The sequence below is a fragment of the Rattus norvegicus genome, chromosome 4 (genome assembly GCF_036323735.1).
Source record: "Rattus norvegicus strain BN/NHsdMcwi chromosome 4, GRCr8, whole genome shotgun sequence".
NCBI lineage: Eukaryota > Metazoa > Chordata > Mammalia > Rodentia > Muridae > Rattus > Rattus norvegicus.
In genome coordinates, this window is record NC_086022.1 from 180424806 (window position 1) to 180443778 (window position 18973).

Sequence of the window (18973 nt, forward strand, 5' to 3'; positions counted from 1 at the left end):
CAAGGGCCTTACCTTTCCCACCATAATGGACTGTATCTCAGACAACTGTGAGCCCAAGGAACCCCCTCAGCCCCACCCTTAACCCTTAAGTTTCTTCCTGTCAGGTATTTGGACAGCACAAGGAAGGTAATGAATGGGCAGTGTCTGCACTGATCTGTAATGTTTGCATTTTCTCACAGGAATGGCACAATGACCTCATTTGATGATTTTGCTCTTTCCCTAATCCTAACTACTCACATTTCACCAAGTCCAGGCTCCAGGAAAGGTTAAGACCACCTTCTCAAACTGACAGGCTTCCTTTAACTTTTCTGGAGTCTTCTGTGTTAATTACAGTCCTTGATCCTCTCAGTTTTGTTTACCTCCTCCACAGGTACCATTTTCCTTCAGAAGGTTGCAGATCTTTCGAGAGATCTACTTCGACAGCCCTGGTAGACTCCAGAGTAGTCGTTTTCAATCTGTGAGTCCAGACCCTATGGTTCAGAGTACCTGTCCACAGGGATTGCGGAAGACCATAGAAAACACAGACGTTTACATTATGATTAACAACAGTAGCAAAGTAACAGTTACAAGGTAGCAATGAAACTGTGCAAGTTACCACACCTGAGGAACTGTATTAAAGGGTCGCAGCATTAGGAAGGTTGAGAACCACTGCTCTAGATGCTGTTCCCTAGCTTCACATGGATGGATCTTGAACATGTCCCACTCTCTCCCTACCTTCTTTATTCCGTGCACATGATGACCTTGCCAGTTAAAGTCTAACCCTTTCTGTACTTCTCCCCTGGGTTTCTGTGTAATCTCACCCTTTCTTTCTTTTATTGCTTCAGAGGAACCTGGATTCATTTTGTAATCAGATTACTCTCCCCATCAGCCCCCTCCCCCAACCTCCCCATCCTTCCCTCCCCCTTCCCCACTTCTTCCCTTCCCTTTCCCACCCCTCCCCCATTCCTCCCCTCCCTAGCCCATCTCCTACCCCTACCCTCCTCCACTCCTCCCCTGCCCCTCCCTCAGTCTTCCCCACCCCTCCCCCACTCCTCCCCTCCCCTCCCTAACCCATCCCCTACCCCTACCCTCCCCCACTCCTCCCCTCCCCTCCCTAGCCCATCTCCTACCCCTACCCTCCCCCACTCCTCCCCTCCCCTCCCCAGCCCATCTCCTACCCCTACCCTCCCCCACTCCTCCCCTCCCCTCCCTAGCCCCCTACCCTCCCCCACTCCTCCCCTGCCCCTCCCTCAGTCTTCCCCACTCCTCCCCTCCCCTCCCTAGCCCATCCCCTACCCCTACCCTCCCCCACTCCTCCCCTCCCCTCCCTAGCCCATCTCCTACCCCTCCCCTCCCCCACTCCTCCCCTCCCCTCCCTAGCCCATCTCCTACCCCTACCCTCCCCCACTCCTCCCCTCCCCTCCCTAGCCCATCTCCTACCCCTACCCTCCCCCACTCCTCCCCTGCTCCTCCCTCAGTCTTCCCCACCCCTCCCCCCAACTGTCCTCCACTCTCCCTGCCATACCAATTGCTCCATCTGTTTTCATTTCTGCCCTTTGAAGGTTTTTACTGCAAATGCCCTCAATGCTCTGCTGTGGAACAGGAAAATAAGCAAATCGGCCCACTGCATGGGCTTTGCGATCCCATAGAGGAGGCTTCATGGGCACTTGTTTATTGAATTTTGTAAGACGCCAGTGTTCTGGCTCCATAATGTGCGTCAACTGAATGCTTGATGCTCAAGGAGGTCAGAAAACAAAACAAAACAAAAACCAACAACAAAGCCCATGAGATCCCCTGGAACCAGTTACTGATGCTTATGAGCCACTGTGTGGGTGCTGGGAACTAACCCTGGGTCCTCTACAAGAACAAGTGCTCCTAATTGGGGAGACATCTCTCCAGTCTCTGTTTGTTCTGAGACGGAATTTCAACTACCTCAGGTTGCTCTTTATCTTCCTTGTGTGACCGAGGCTGGCCTTGAACTCCTGATCTTCTGTTTCTACTGCCCAAGATGTTTATGAGTAAAAACCCAGCACACCCAGCCATACTTTCAGACCAACCCTGTTTGGCTTCTTGTGAACAGCAGCACCCCACTGTCTCTCAGAAGCCTTCTCAAAGGCAGTCACTTGCAGGACCTGCTGCTGTCACTCCGTGTGTGTACTGAGTCTCTGATGCCTCCTTTGCTCAGAACTCACCTCGAACTCTCCCCTTGCCCAGCTTTTGGGAGACTCACATGTCCTCATTGTACTTCCCTGTGGACTTAAGGGACATCCACCCCCTTCCTTGTACCCCTTCCCCCAGCTCGTCAAGTGCTTTCTAAGACTTCTTGATTTCTTTCTTGTTCTTATCAAGGTCCACGTTTAAAATTATTGCTTCTTGTGGGCAATTGCACGCTCTAAATTCTAACTGCCTGCTATGCAATTTTTTTACCTTGGAATGTTCTAGAGAAAGGACTGGCAAACGTTTTCCACAAAGAACAGATCTCCAGCCTTTAAAGGTCTGTGTTTAAGTCACTGTTCCAACTGCAAAATTAAGACACCATGTGGAAGAGAGGACACACGTGAATTTGCATGCCCTGAGAGAATCTATTTACGAACACCAGTCGTTTGTATTTCATAAATTATTATGTATCACAAACTCTTATTTTTCTGGATTTTTTAAATCTTAAAGTATTAAATATTGGGCTGGAGAGATGGCTCAGTAGTTAGGAGCACTGACTGCTCTTCCAGAGGTTCTGAGTTCAATTCCCAGCAAGCATATGGTGGCTCACAACCATCTGTAATGAGATCCAATGCCCTTTTCTTGTGTCTGAAGACAGAGACAGTGTACTTACACATAAAATAATCAAATCTTTTTTTTAAGTGTAAAATATCTTTCTTGGGCAAAACTGTGTGTCTTAGGCCAGTTTGGCTCTCAGATGGTGCCAAGCGTGTTCTAGAAGTCCTGGGGGTTGGTTCCGAAGCTGATTGTTGGCAGAGTTGTTCAGGTGAAGGCATGTGGGTCAAGACAAACCATGGTCGGAGTCCTGGTGTCCTTCAATGTCAACATAAAGTTGAAGCAGAAATCTTTATTGTAGTGAGCCATATTGGATTTGGGCCTGGCCGCTTTGTAACTGCATGGCCACAGTTAAGAAGTCATGGGATTGTTGGACAGAGGCCTCTCCCATGTATTTATGGCACAGGAAGAAAAGACCAAGTAGTAACACCCAGTGTCTCCACTGCATGACCTCTGCTGAGCCCGGCTGATGCTTGTGGAACCGACACACCAGGACCACACCTGGGTGGTGGTCAATTTACTTCTGCCTTTTACTTCCTCAGCCTTTATCCTGGAGATTTAGGCTGGTCTTCTGGGATTTCTCCCTAATTAATTCAGGTCTCGTAGTTGGTCTTTTGTTACCGAAGTCACTACGGAGCCAGGTAGTCACGAGCCAGGGTTTCCCACTGTGCTTCCCAGTTATTTTCTACCTGGAGACTTGGGTATATAAGTGGTGAATAAAGCTACAGGAGACTCTCACTCTTCTTCCTCACTCTCACTCTTCCTTCTGCGCTCTCTCTCTCTCTCTCTCTCTCTCTCTCTCTCTCTCTTCCTCTCCTGGCTTGACACGAATAACCTGTGTGTGTGTGTTTCTTTCATCCTGTAGGCTTTCGCCCGATTCTCGGTACTGTGTCGGTGCTGACGCCGACACTTTATACATACAATGTCTGTTAAGTGCCACAATAATTGAGGTGACCCAGTTAAAACACGCTGCGGGGCTGGAGAGCTGGCTCAGTGGACAGAAGTGCTTATCATGCAAGCATGAGGACCTGAGTTCAAATCCCCAGAACTGATGTAAAAACCAATACTGTAGCTCAAACCTGTAATCCCAACACACTTACAGTCAGGGGAAGCTGAGACAGGGAAATGCCAGGATGTGTGTGTGAGCGTGTGTGTGTGTTTGTGTGTGTGCATGTGTGTGTGAGCATGAGTGTGTGTGTGCATGAGTGTGCATGTGTTCGTGTATGTGTGCATGTGTGTGTGTGCATGTGTGTATGCATGTGTGTGTGTGTATGTATATATAGTTTGTGTTTATTTTAAAACAAGGGCTGGTGAGGACTTAGGGGGAAGGCACTTGCCACTAAGCCTAAGAACCTGACTTGTATCCCCAGGACTCACATGGTGGAAGGAGAAAATGGATGCCCCTGAGTTGTCTTCTGATCACCACACATGTATACATACAAAATAAACAAGTGGGAAACAATTCAAAAGCAAGGCAGATTGTCCTTACAGTACATGAAGAATCACCTTTCTGTTCCCGATGATGCTTATTTTATCCACAGAAATGCATTTTCTTAGAACTCATCAAGAATTCAGAGTTCCATTAAGAATATTCAAGGATTCACTTGACTTTTATGAGCTTATTAAAGACAGGTTCCTCAGTACCGCTTCCTTCCCCTCAGAACTCAGGGCTGTGAGAATGAACTCGGTCCCCTTTCGGCCAAAGCCCGCATTTGTACTCTTTGATCCTGGACCAACTCGGGCTGTGTGATTTAACCCTTGTTTGTTATATTGTTTTGATCTTGTCTATTTTAACTTTTAAAGACTTCACAGGAAATCACGAACTATGTTGTTCTGATGTGCGAGAAAAGCAAAGCAAACCGATAATGGCATAAGCAAAACGTTCAGCTGTTTCTAAGAGGCACCATTAGCCAGGACAGAATGTGACTGCAAACAAAACCACAGGTTTACCTTCGTTCTAATTTATACTTCATTTTAAAAATAATCCCTATGAGATGCCTTTATTTTCTATTTGTAAAGTTGATTTTATTTACATTACTACTGTGTGTGCTTATGCCCGTGCACATGTGTATGTGCTTGTGTGCTCCACCACAGCATGTGTACAGAGGTCTGAGCACAGCTTTGGGGAGTTTCTCCTCTCCTTCCATCGTGGGTTCTGGGTATCGGACTCAGGTGGTCAAGCTTGTGCAGGAAGTCCTTTACCAGTGGAGCAGTCTTGCTGGTCCTATGCGCTAACTTCTTAGACTCACTGGAATCAGCCTTCCTTTCTGTGTCTTTTGCTACTCAGTTAATGCGTGATCCATAATGAGTGTTGTTTCAGGAGGGCACATTTTATCCTAAGGAGAATCTTACCCTAATTAAACCAGGATGCTCATGGGATGCTGTAGGTGAGAAATGGGTCTTAAGATGTATTTAGTGACTTTCAGAGACACAGGGAATGGCAGGTGAGGGTCCGTGTGCAAATTCCAACTCTGGAAAATGCTCCTGGCTCTGGTAAAGATGCATTTATGTTTGAATACAACCTCAAGTTAGTCTCAAGTGTTTAGAGAAAAACCTCTCTCAGAACCAAAGCGAAGTAGCTGGTTATATCGAGGGTTCTGCTTTCTTTTTCTTCCTTTCTTGCATTTTTAAAAGAGCTTTTTAAAAAAATCGTTCTTGGGGCTGGGGATTTAGCTCAGTGGTAGAGCGCTTACCTAGGAAGCGCAAGGTCCTGGGTTCGGTCCCCAGCTCCGAAAAAAAGAACAAAAAAAAAAAATCGTTCTTATACTTAGTTTTGTCTGTGTATGCCTGTGTATATGTGTGAATAAATGCCATGTGTGTGCCGGTCCCTGAGGTGGTCAGAACAGGGTCTTAGACCACCTGGAGTTGTAGCAACAGGCAGTGGTCAGCCACTTGACAAGTGTGCTGGGGACTGAACTTAAGTCCTCTGGAAGAACAGTAAGAAAGTTTAATATCTAGGAATTAGACTCTCTTCAGTCCTGTGGAGTTCTATTTTCTAAAATGTAATTTTTGCTTATATAGTTTGACCATTCTTATTACGATAAAATGCAACAGGATATTTTTATAGTAGTAGTGTGGGTTAGGCCAAGGTTAGTGGCTCAAAGAACAGAGTCAAACAAGTGTCACATGATGTCACCCACATGTGGGCAGTAGAATGTGATGTCATCAAACTAAAGTGTAAAATAGGTTTCAGCAGAGAGGGAACAGGACATGGGAGGGGCCAGGGAGACGTTGGTTCATCAGGAGAGGGAGGTAAGTCCTCAGTGGTTGGTCTCCAGTTAGTAGTAACTCATTGTGCATCTCACAACAGCTAGATAAGAGCAAGAGAATCTCATCACAAAGGAATGATCAGTGTTTGAAGCATCTCATACGGTATCAAGCCAATTTGATCATTACATAGTATATATGTGTATTAAAATGCCACACAGGACCCCAGGAATGTGGATAATTATTATGTAGTGGCTAAAAATAGAACATTTCCTTAACAGTGAAGTTTATTTGTCTCCTTGGTAACAGCCGGGGTAAGTCTGGCAGCTTTACTCAGTGGAGACCCAGGTTGGCCCTGCCTCTGCTTCACCTTACATAGCTGGCTTCTAGGCTGGTTCTGGCGGTTAGTCACGACGAAAGCTGACTGGCCTCATGAGCTGCTGGCTGGGGCACAAAGACGAGGCACAAGATCCTTTAAATCACTCACATTCTACTGACAAATGTCTGGTCACATGACCACACCAGGTCTCTAGAGAGAATCCTGAAGGTAGCTCTCTATGACTGCACAGGAGAGGACAGGCAGAAGGGAAAGCGTCTGTGTTCCCATGCTCGACTGTGAGCAAGTATCAGTAACCAACCTGCACGTTGCCAAGTATCTAGGAAGCTGCCGCCAACACAGTGAGATACAGGAAACAAACCGGTCCATTTCTTTCCATAATGAAAATATTCAGCAAAGCAAAGCCCGGGGCAGGCCTGGCTGACTTAATGTCACGACGTCAAAAGATTTTAGTTACCAAAAGCTCAGAGGATATAGCCAACTTTAAAATGGACCATGTTCTAAAGGCTGGGATTTTTCTCGTAGAAAACTGGCTGGGTTCCAGAGCTGTTTCAAACAGACTCGTTTACCTCGTGTGGTTCCTCCTCGATGTAAAATAAAAGACAGTGTTCCACTTTAGTGCCCCAAAATGGAAAAGCTGTTGAGTAGTAATTGTCTGTACTACATCTTTAATAGGTGACCATCAGAGAATGTTCAGAGGGCTGCGGGGTGGAAATAAACATGCAGGGTGACTCTTCAGAGAGCTGAGGTAGAGCGTTCTAGTTCAAAGCCACCAAAACATATGGCTCCCTCCTTTAGGGTTGATCACCGATCCAGTGTGGTTGCTTCTATACCAAACTGACTTCTTAAACGTTTATCCTTGTGCTCCTCCATAGAGCAGGGTACTGTTCACCCTCAGCAGAGGACCTTCTCATGGAGCCGATGGCGGCTAATGCACAGGCTCGTAACTGGCCAAAGTGCGGAGGGTAAGCGACCGTGGAGAGCTCTACCCTAAAGTTACATCTGTATCACCCCAGCCCCACCCGCAAGGCTCGGGGACCATCACAGAAGGGGCTAGAAGAATGTGAGAGCCGGGTGGGGGGGAAGACGTGAAATAATGTTTCCTAGACAGGGCCGTTGGGACGGTAGATTCACAGTAGCTGTGATACAGCAGCGCAAGAGCATCAGTGACACTCAGGGAGGAGAAGAGACAGGCTCCTCAGACCCCACCCTAGCTGAGCAGCCACTAGCAGTTACCGGCCTCTGCGGGAGAGAGGTCAGTTTTTTCTCAACCCTGTGGCCACTGATAATTTCTCATGCTCCAGTGGATGGTCCTTCGCGGGGTGGGCGTGGGAGGGCAGCATTAATTAGATGCAGAGGGGTGGGGCATGAAGTTGGGCGTGGCACATGAGAGCAGATGTGGTCTAAATGTAAATTGTATTCGTGGACCAAAGACTGGGGTTTGTTTGCTTGCTTGGTTTTTTGTTTTCGTTTTGTTTTTGTTGTTTTTAATGTGGTTGCTTCTTATAGCTAGCAGAGTGGAAGAACCAAATGCAGAAGGGGACTGCAGAGTTCCCAGCTGCCCGTCTACCTTTTCTAGTGAAGAAAGAAGAAAGGACAGAGTTCAGAGGGGAGAGAGGGAGCTAAGACTGGTGAGAATGGTCTCTTCCAGGCAAAGATGAGAGAGCGGTGGGATTGAGCTTTTCCTGGTCTGGGACCACAGGGAGTTTGATTACTGACTGCACAAATTGGGCAAGGCAGCCTGTGAGGGGTGTGGAGAGGGAATGGCCACCGGGGAGAAGAGTTCAGAGAGACCGCCTCTCTTCATTTTTCAATCAGCTCCTAGAGCATTCATAGAACAATGTTAGGGAAAGGGAAAACCTCAACACTCTGACTGGAAGACTTCTCACTGTAGTGGTTTATAAAATCAGTTTAGGGGAAGCAAAGCTTCCTCTTCCACAGGCCCAATAATGTCCTGAATGTCTTTGTAGCTTTCAGACATACATTGGTATCCTTCTTGTGGTTTTGCTTCAATTCATTGGGTAATCCCCCTACTGCTTTCAACATGACTTCTGAAGATGCCAGTTCTTGAGGAAAAAGCTTCCTGGGGTCCTCAGGGAGGTGAGTCTCACCTTAAATACTGCACTATGGATGGCTGTTCTCTGTTGATTCCTGCTGCAAACAAGACACTGGCTTCTCTCTTGATAATTGAGCCTTCTAGAATCAGTGACCTAACAGTTGGGCTCCTCAGAAATGGCTTCCACTTGCTTTGAAAGCTGTGCTCAGTGTAACTATGCATGGAAACCCACCAAGTGTCGTCAGGGTCAGAGACAGGCAGCCTCTGAATCCCAAGGACCGAACAAAGAGTCCTTTAAATGTAAAAATAAACATCAACTCTCCCATTGGCTGCAAATTACTTAATCATATGCTCTCTATGTCTACAGAGAGCACTGACAACCCCACATTCTCCAGGCAAGCTCTCTCATTTGAGCTGTTACAACATTATTTTGCAAAAGAGATAAAAGTTAGTAAGGCAAGGCATGAAAGTTGTATGAACTGAGAGAGAACAACAGTAAAGAATGGTTTTTAAATTTTTAATTTTTATGTGTATGAATGTTTTGCATATTATATAAACATATATATGTATGTACATGCACTATGTACATGCCTGGTGCCTGAGGAGGTTAGAAGACAGTGTCAGATCCCCTGGAACTGAAGTTATAGATGACTGCGAGCCACTGTGTGGGCTCTAGGAACTGAACCTGGGTCTCTGCAAGAGCAGCCAGTGCTCTTTAGCTGCTGGGCTGTCTTTCCAGCCCAGGCTGGGTTTTTGGTTATTTCCATTCCCTCTCAGGTAAGTTCAGGTCCTAATTAGAAGATGTGTGTTGAGCAGATTACTAGACAGTTGAGTAGAACAATCTGAGGAGACTGTTTATCAGTGGAATGCCCTCCTCCCTAGACAATGAAGAGGTAGGTGCCATGGGCTCTAAACGTCAACCCCAGAGAATATTTGATTCTGATGTTCCAGCTTAGGTTGTGCTGTAATGAGGAACTTTGCTGTCAGCTTCTGGCTCCTCAGGAGCCGAGCACAGGCATGAGCCATGTCTGCGGGGCCTGCCCTTGTCCGCCACATGGCTGCCCCTCTTCATGATCATGGCTTCAGTCTCTGAAATTCCACAGTCCTGGGCCTCGTCCTATTCATCCATCTGGAGGTGAGCTCAAGCTGGCCTACAGAAGGGTTTACTGCAGTGGGATAAACAGTCAGCATTTCTTAGGAAGTTGCGAAACCAAACCGAAAGGGAGCAGCCGAATTGCCAAAGGGAGCAATGTCCCTAACTCTGGAAGGGACATATGGCTACCTGTGGCACCAGTCAGCATACCAAAGCCAGTTCCTACCTCTAGTTTCCCTGGGTCCCTACTCACAAGCACTTCTTATAAGTTATACATTTCGAAGTTCACCACTAGTCTACTTCGTCCCCTGCTGAAAGCTACTTATAACCCAACTACTCTTGCTATTCTGTGTGTGTGTGTGTGTGTGTGTGTGTGTGTGTGTGTGTGTCCCCTCCCCCGCCCCATTCTCTCTCTTGCTATTCTGATACCTCCATTAATCTCCCCACTATGCACTCTTGTCCTCACCATGCCCAGTTCGCTTTTCAGTCTCTCTGCTCTGAACTCTCCCAGATGCTTCTGAGTATTTTCTCTCTCTTACCAACAATAAAAACCTTTCCCTGACAGCAGAGTACCATGTCCACCATTTCTTCACTGTGCTCCCTCCCCCTCTCTCTTTCTCAATAGCTCTGATTTTTTTCCATCTGCAGTATGACTTTTCAAGTTTCCTCATATGATCTGACATCCTAAGCCAACCTGACATAGAGAATAAGAGGCCTTTTCCGTTGACAGAGGAGCCCTCCCTCATCACCCTTGCCCAGCAACTGTCCTGTCACACAGAACTGTTGCTCGGAACCGTGGTGACGCATCTGTGCTTAGATTCCACGGAAAGCATTCTTTTCCACAGTAAGGGTGATGACACACAGCAGAACTAGCTAGCTGGGCTTTTACTTTTCACTGAAATGGACCAAGAAGAAAAAGAACTGGGAACAAGCACATACAATGTTTCAGTCTAATTGATACAACGTGGCTGTTCCAGAGGGTGGGGTTGGAAATGACTAACATCAGCTCTGCTGCTGTTCCCATCACCAGAGTGTGAATCCACTCCTGGTCCTCACTAAGATGCTTGGTCTCTAGTTTTGCCCCCTGCCCCTTGTCCTACCACTGAGTAAGGAACAGTACCTCATATAAAAGTGCAGCTTTCAACCAGAAGTCGCAGGTTGCAGTTGATAGACTGAGGACATGCAGGGAGGACTTAATGATGTATGATGTATGCTGCACCCTCCCACAGGCTGGGGCCTCCCCTGAATTAAAACGGGTAAAAGAAGTGAGCAGTGAACCAGCACACACACACACTCTCTCTCTCTCTCTCTCTCTCTCTCTCTCTCTCCCTTCCTTCCCTCCCTCCCTCCTTCCCTCTTTCTCTCCCTCCCTCTCCGTCTCTTCTCTCTTTCTCTCCCTCTCCCTCTCCCTCTCCCTCTCCCTCTCCCTCTCCTCCTCTCTCTCTGCTTCCTGAAGCAATGTGAGCAGCTGCCTTACATTCCTGCTGCCATACCTCCTTGCCACAATGACCCTGTTTGTTCTCACTGGGAGCCAGGTTAGACCACTCCTCCCTACAATTATCTAATGTCACATATTTGGTCATGGGACTGAGGGATGACTCACAAGCATGCCTAGAGAGCACACACCATGTGAAATAGTCACTCCTCCAAGTGCTCCTTTCCACCATTGCTTGCAGTAACCGAGGCCCACACAGATCAAATTGCTCAAAGTCCAGGATAAGCATGCACCGTCCAGCCTGGTGTTGTCTTCCTCCTTCAAGGATGAGCTTCTGGTGGCTGGGAGGGATGAAGGGATAAAAAAAAAAAAAAAGACAAACGGCATCCTCCAATGCCAGAAGTTTTCATCCTCAGATATTCTGCCCTACTGATGTCCATCTTGCTCAGGCTTGGGTTTCCAGAGAGAGTTCTGAAATTTCATGAATCTGCTTTTATCTATTTAAGCCAAAAATCTTACTGAGGCCCCTCTCATTCTTGTTCCCCTCTCTCGGTATTGGAAAGTCAGTTGGAATAACAGAAAAAACAGTAGGACATTCATACTTCAGAGCGATGACAGTCCAATACCCACGCCTTCCAACCTCTTCTGAGCCCATGCCCTCTCCTTATCCATTCCCTCTTCCACCTACGTCTGCGTCTGCGAGCAAGTTGGGGGATCAAATGCAATCGGTTTCCCTTCACATCTGAAGGTCTACGTTCTAATCATCCATATGAACCAAACGCTGTGTCTAAAATACATGCTAAATGCATTCATGAGTTCATGTAGTAAAATGCCCATGTGTAAAAACTTCTTTTTCCATTTCCAACATTCCAGACATACCCCAGTTAAAGTCCTCTGCCTGGATCAGCACGGCCATCAGTCTGTCAGGTTTTCCTCTGCACAGTACATATCCAAGCCTGAGGTTTCAGCTCCCGGGTTGTATTTTTTTAAAACCTGCAACATGTTTCTAGAGCTACTTCTTATCCCATTATTTGCATCTGCATAGTGTGGCCGATTGGTCAGGGTTCGATCTCACTTGCAGGGGTTTCTGGAGCCTGGATATCAGTGCTCTCTTGTTACAAAAGAGGGAGAGACACCTGTCCACTCTCTTTGTTTCCTGAGACTTGCATCCTAATAGTGGGTTTGTTTGAACTAAGATGTCCCCCAGAGAATATCAAGTGGCAACAATTTTAAAGGCAAAAATGAAAAACTGTTTTCTTTGCCTTGAGAAGAAAAGTGTTTCCTTTGCTGGGCTCTCTTCCTGGAATCTGGCTGGGCAGGGCAGAAGGGACTTGTCTCCGTGGAGAGCCAGGCAGGAGGGTTCTACTCTGCTTCTGCTTCATGTGCTCGAATGACCTGCGAGTATGTGAATGTCGCAGAGTTCTTACAACTGCTTATTTTTACCTGATGGGTCTGAGTATTTGCCTGAACATATGTATATACTGCATGTGTGCATTCCACGAAGTGGCCAAGAAGAGGGTGTCAAATCCCCTGGAGCTAGAGTTACAGGCTGACGTGAGCTGTCCTGCTGGTGCTGGGAACCAACGTCAGGACCTCTGCAAGAGCACCACCTTCTCCTAACCTCTGAGCCAGCTCTCTAGTTCCACTTTCCTATTTTCACTGCCCAGGTCAACAAGCAACATGAGGCTTTGCTCATTCATGGACTGTAACACTCTAGTGACTGACAGAACTCACAAGATAAGGCCATTGTTGGAAAACAATGCTCAGGAACTAATGCAGATTCAGCTCCCCCAATCCAAGATGGAGACCCTCAGTCCACAGCTTCCTGTGGTTAGTGTGATATTACAAGGGATGTTTTCTGATTTTTCAGTTACACAGACTGTCTCCTTTTGAAAGTTGTTCACAGTACTGTGGATGGTCATCCCCAGGCTCCTCATAGATTATCTATATGAAGCCGATGAGCCTCATGTTAGTATGTGAGTCCCAGCCAGAGGAATATATATATATATATATATATATATTCAAAGAGTACAGATTTCTCCAAACATGAAATAGGAAACACACAAGAAACTCACCCACTTTGTCTAGGAAGTGAACGGCAGGAGTGAAGTATGTAACAGAATTAGAAACTGTGTGTTATGCACTACGGCAGGGCTGTCCTAAAGCCTTACCTAAATGCCCCTGGGCATTGTGGTGGGAGACTTCTGGGGAGAAAACACACAGCTCTACTCACCCCTAAAAGGGAACCTGGGGTAGACCGAGGTAACGACTACACAAAACTCTTAACTTGGAAAACCATTGAGTTTTTATTGGGGTTGGTTACAGGAGCAGAGGCAGCACTGCAGAGCTGGCCCCTGCTTGGTCTATGCACTGTGGGCGTGGTCAAAGCACTGTGGGCGTGGTCAAAGCTTTGTGGACTTGGTCAAAGCACTGACAAAGGTGTAGTAGCATTTGGAAAGGGCCAAGCACAGAATGTACTGAAATAGAAAACTTTAGTCATCTCATTGTGAAGAGATCTCACTTAAGATGCACATTCAGGTAGTGATTCTTGATTCTTGTGACAAGAAAGCGGAAGCTCCAGGCCCTGCTTTCCCCACATCCCTACAGCCTATCTTCCCAGTCATCTGTTTTACTCTTATCTTCTTTCTCTCCGTTTATTAAGGGTCTTAACATTTTTGCCCATGTACCTATGTCCATGTGATTGCTTACGAAACGTGCATTTAAAGTGCGTTTTAAAAAATGCTCCTCTTGCCTTTCCAACGTGAGCCCGGCAGAATGGCTCTCGCAGAGAAGGGTGTCGAGAAGAAGAAGGGCTGTTCTGCCGTCCACGAGGTGGTGACCCGAGAATACCCCATCAACCTCCACAAGTGCATCCATGGAGTGGGCTCCAAGAAGCGGGCACTCAGCGCGCTCCTCGGGAACGCAAAGAAATTCAAAAATTCGCCATAAAGGAAATGGTGACTCCAGATGTGTGCATTGACACCAGGCTTAATAAAGCTGCTGGGACAAGGGAATAAGGAATGTTCTGCATCGCCTCTGAGTACATCCGGAAAACACAGTGGGGATGAGGATTCACCAAACAAGCTCTACGCACTGGTAACTTACGTGCCTGTTACCACATTCAAAAATCTACAGATGATCAATGCAGATGAGAGCTAACCTTTTGAATGTCAAATAAAGTTGCAGAACTGCCAAAAAAAAATGCTCCTTTTGTTCCTCATGACAACACATGATACCTTATAGTTAATAAAGCGATCAGCTACCTAACACTTATTACTAACAAACACACCTGTGACAATAAGAACTGTGGTGGGATGATACCATTATGTCCTGATAATGTTTCTGACAGTGGCTTTTGTCCAGGTAACGCTCACATTTTAAAATCTGTTGTGCTATCCTGGCTTTTGGCTTTTTCCCTCTCTGAGCGGTAGATTTGGCTGGTGGTATCAGCCTGGCTTCTTTCTGACAAGAAGGCTCTGGTCAGTCTAGCAGTACTATAAGACAGATGGGTTTCCTAGCTTGCGACTAGTAAAACTATAATTAAATACATGATGGTAAAGCAGGGCGTAATTCAATCTTCCTGCTGTGACTCAGAAGTCACACCGGGGTCGTCATTATGAAACCCCAGTTACAGTATTGCAGAGGTGGGGAGATTCAAGAGTGGCATCTGGCTTGAAAGAACGTGGCAGAGCTCAGATTTGACCATGTGTGTTTATGAGGATGCAACTTCATAAACATCTGGTCCCCGCTTTACTGTTTCCCAGTATTCTGATCCTAAAATAGGCTCTGGTAGAATCTTAGTCTCAACCACCCAAACCATTCTCCAGCTCATAATGAAAGAATCGAGGCTTTTTAATTTTCATGGGATTATCTTCTTAAGTAACTTCCATCGAAGGAATGGCCCACTATTTTAAATCCCATTTTCGATTATATTCGAACAGGTTCCTTTTAGTTTAAGCTGTTACAGTTTCAACTTGTACTTTATTGCTTGACAAAATACATTGACTATTATCTTCCTGTCCTATTATTAATGGGGGAGGGTCATTAAAACTATTGTAATTCAGTAATTAAAAAAATGTTTTGAGATTCTTACTATGTATCTCTGGTTAGCCTAGAACTCACTCTATAGACCTGGCTAGTCTTGAACTCTTAGAGATCCGCCTCTCTCTGCTTCCTGAGGGCTGGATCGAAGGCATTTGCCATCATGCACAGCACTGAACTTTATTTTTCAATGTCAAAGTCCTAGATATGAGAGCCATTGTTTTTTCTCCAAAGACTTTACACTGGTTAAGAACACCATAACATTCAGAGGTTACTGCAGCCTTCGGCACAGGAGGGAGGCTTTCCTGAGGACTGGTAGGACGCCCCAGTTTCTTGTTTAACACACTGATGAGGATAGGAGATGTGATTTCTTTTCCTTCTTTGTTATAGTCACTGTTGAAGTAGAAGGCATAGCAATTCTGGCTGAGGATCGAGGATCTCTGAATGTCTCTGTTTATGCCCTCTGAACAAAATGACTAAGCCTTTGAGCTAATCAAATTAATACAGGAAAAAAAACTATTATTTTCTTTTCAAAGCAGGAAGAACATATAGGAAGGTAAAAATTTACAGCTGGCTCCCCAGCTGGAGTGCTGCCTGAAACCCTGGGTTTGAGCCTCAACACTGCATCAAGCCAGGCATATTAGCACATGCCTGTGTCCCCAGCACTTGGGAGGTAGGGTCTGAAGGACTATCCTTAGCAACACAGCTGAGACAACATGAAGCCCTACGGGGCGTTATTAACACTTCTTCTGATTTCAATGGTTTCCATAATTTACCAAGCTTAATGTCCTTCTAAATCAAAACCAGATACTTTTTAGGCTACCATCCATCTTCCCAGAGTCCCCAGCTTCACCTCGAGCATTCACGGGCCATAAGACCTAAAGTCTCCCTTTCTCGGTCTCTTGAATACCACTTGGCTTTTCAGTTCTGTTCTCTGGGAATCCCTTTCCATCTTCCCCTCTCCAGGTAACAATCTACTGTTCTGAAACTGTCTGTGCCTCTTGTACCTCTAGTGCTGTCACATTGTAACTAGCTGTTGTATCAGTCGGCAGTTTAGCTCATAGTAAGAGACTTAACGCTGCTCTTTCACATGCAGCCAGAGATAAGGAGTTGTTTTCCTAGACAGCTCTCGTCTACATACACATCATAGGGCTAATTAACCACGCATGTCTGTAAAAAAAGGTATAAAATGAAAACATTTCAGCTAAGCACATGGGGCAAGCTCTTGGGGCCATTTCTAGAAACTTGGCAAGGATTCGACTTTGGGCTAGGACAAGGAAGTAGGCTCAAGATCACGATCATCTTGAAAAGTTCCTGAATACCACAGGGCTTCGTTTGTTGCCTTGTTTGTTCCTTGACTATTTTTGTTTATTGTGTTGTTTGTTCCTTGACCTAGAGCTGACCTTATTCTTTGCAGGTAATCAGAATGGTATAAAAGCAGACTGGAGGGCTGGAGAGATGGCTCAGTGGTTAAGAACACCCGACTGTTCTTCCAGAGGTCATGAGTTCAATTCCCAGCAACCACATGGTGGCTCACAACCATCTGTAAAGAGATCCGATGCCCTCTTCTGGTGTATCTGAAGACAGCTACAGTGTACTTATATATAATAAAATAAATCTTTAAAAAAAAAAAAAAAAAAAAAAAAAAGCAGACTGGAGAAAAGTAAACCCACTTCAGACTCAGCACTGGCTGGACTCATGTTATAAATGTTGTCTAATTGTCTTTTCCTTTTCAATCTTCACTCCCTCCCTTGAGACTTGGTTGATTGAGCTGGCTTGGTTTCTGTTTTCAAGAAATAAAAAGGAAAGGGGAATGAGACTAGCAGCTGCCAGCATCTGCCTCACTTTCCTTAAAAAATGGTTTTAAAGATTTTAGTTTTAATTACGTATGTATGTGTGGGTCTGTGCACATGTGTCCAGAGCCCACGGGGGCCAGAATATCTCCCAGATCTGTAGTTAAGAATTTGTGATCCACCAATGTTCGTGCTGGGAACGGAATTTGGGATTGCTACAAGAGCAATATATTCTTTTAACTGCTAAGCTCCCAATCGTTAGCGCTCAAATTTCTCTTTTAAAGAGCATGTTTCCTTAGATGGCCTGTGAGTTCGTGAAAGCTTGACATTATGTAGTGCTCATTTTGTAATTCTAGTACTGTGATTTATTTAATTATTAATTGAAAGAACGCATATCTCACATGTTAGGAGGAAAACAAAGAAATGAACAAAAGGAAGAGATGTTATTAGTTACTCAGTTTAAATCACCATCCACTCGTTTGTTACTCGTTGAGCTCCTAGTCTGAGTCAGGCATGGGGACAATGGGGAAACACATCAGGATCCTGGTTTTAAGAATGGTCTAAGCTGAGAATGGCAGAGGACCCTGGGGTTCTCCAGGCAAACAGTTTTAGGGTCATGAATGAACCACAATCTGAAGCTCAAAAGTTGAAAGTTTACTGTGACTTGGAGTAAAAGTTGAGGGAAAGGAGGAAAGAAACCTGCAAGTTATACTCAGGTAACTGAATCCTGGCAGTGCTACATACATTTTTATGTTACAATCAATTTACATACTAAATCCTGATAGTGCTACATATATTTTTGTGTTACAATCAGTTACATACTGATTCCTGACAGTGCTACATACAATTTCATAAATTACACTCAGTTACATACTGATTCCTGACAGTGCTACATACAAGTTTCACTTCCCAATTGCTTCCCAGGCTTCCTCACAAAGGGGTTTCTAATTTGACATAGCTTAGAGTTATCTGAGGGAAAAATATCTAGACTGAGGAATTTCTTAGATCAGACTGGACTGTGGGCATGTCTGTGGAGGTATTGTCCTGATTGTTAACCTATATAGGAAGACTCAGTCCACTGTGGGTGGCATCATTCTCTAGGCAGGTGGTCCTGATTTCTGAAGAAAGCCTGTAAATGAGCCAGCAAGCAGCATTCCTCTACGGTGCCTGCTTTCAATTTCATGCTTAAGTTCATGCCTTGACTACCCTCAATGATAGACTGTGACCTGGAAGTATAAGTCAAATAAGCCTATTTCTCTCCTATGTTCTGCTTGGTAAGAGTGTTTTACCATATCAAAGAGAAGCAATGCATGGACAAGTGACTTCCAAGAACCCCGTCTTACAGGTTGGTGTTCTCTGGTTTGTGTGTACCATGTAAACTTGTCAAAATGACTCCACTGGACATATACAAGAGTTGCCAGGGCTTTCTAGAGAGATGTATGTTCTCTAAGAACTGGGTATAAGTCTCTTGCTTCAATCTTTAGAAGGAGCATAGGAACCATACCCTGTTAAGATGTCTAAACTCCAGGACTGTAAGATGTTTTAAGCCATCAAGTTTGTGACTCTTTCCTATAGTAGCATTAAGAAACTGTCCACAAAGGTGGAGGCAGGATTATTGTTCCAGACTACCAGCCAGTAACAGCTGGAGAGCCTGGAGACTTCGCTCAGGTAAAGCCAGAACCCTGACTTTGACACAGGAAAGAACTTCAGGACAAGCTAATACAAAGCAGAGATGGAATTTTTATTAAAGCATATTTTAACATAGATTTTAGACAGGAAGGGGGATGGTCAACAGAGAGGCATCCAGAAAAACAGTAAGGCACACTTGGGACAGCATGGGTGTGGACGGATCAAAGAGGATTTGTAATTCACTGTCTGTACAATAGCATATTGTACAAAGCTCTGAGGTTTTCATTGTGAAAGGGCTGCTAAAAAATTTAAACAAGATGGCAACTAAGTTCTTTTTTTTTAAAGATTTATTTATTTATTTTGTATATGAGTACACTGTAGCTGTCTTCTGACACACCAGAAGAGGGCATCGAATTCCATTACAGATGGTTGTGACCCACCATGTGGTTGCTGGGATTTGAACTCAGGACCTCTGGAAGAGCAGTCGGTGCTCTTAACCACTGTGCCATCTCTCCAGCCCCCAAAATTTTTTTCTTTCTTTTTTTTTTTTTTTTTTCGGAGCTGGGGACCGAACCCAGGGCCTTGCACTTGCTAGGCAAGCGCTCTACCACTGAGCTAAATCCCCAACCCC

At 45.4% G+C, this 18973-nt stretch overlaps 1 protein-coding gene across 1 annotated transcript; it reads left to right on the forward strand.

Moving 5' to 3' along the window:
• The first annotated feature begins 9151 nt into the window (after positions 1 to 9151).
• LOC134486870 (large ribosomal subunit protein eL31-like) lies at positions 9152 to 14081 on the forward strand. The gene is made up of 2 exons (XM_063286991.1): positions 9152 to 9486; positions 13654 to 14081. The coding sequence occupies exons 1-2, from the start codon at positions 9422 to 9424 to the stop codon at positions 13826 to 13828; spliced, it is 240 nt and encodes a 79-aa protein (XP_063143061.1). The 5' UTR covers positions 9152 to 9421; the 3' UTR covers positions 13829 to 14081.
• The last annotated feature ends 4892 nt before the right edge of the window (positions 14082 to 18973 follow it).

Excerpts from the sequence above, each read along its gene's own strand:
- LOC134486870 (XM_063286991.1), top strand. The coding sequence starts at position 9,422 with ATGATCATGGCTTCAGTCTCTGAAATTCCACAGTCCTGGGCCTCGTCC. Across the intron at positions 9,487-13,653 it reads TCCTATTCATCCATCTGGAG|AATGGCTCTCGCAGAGAAGG; the intron begins GTGAGCTCAAGC and ends TGAGCCCGGCAG.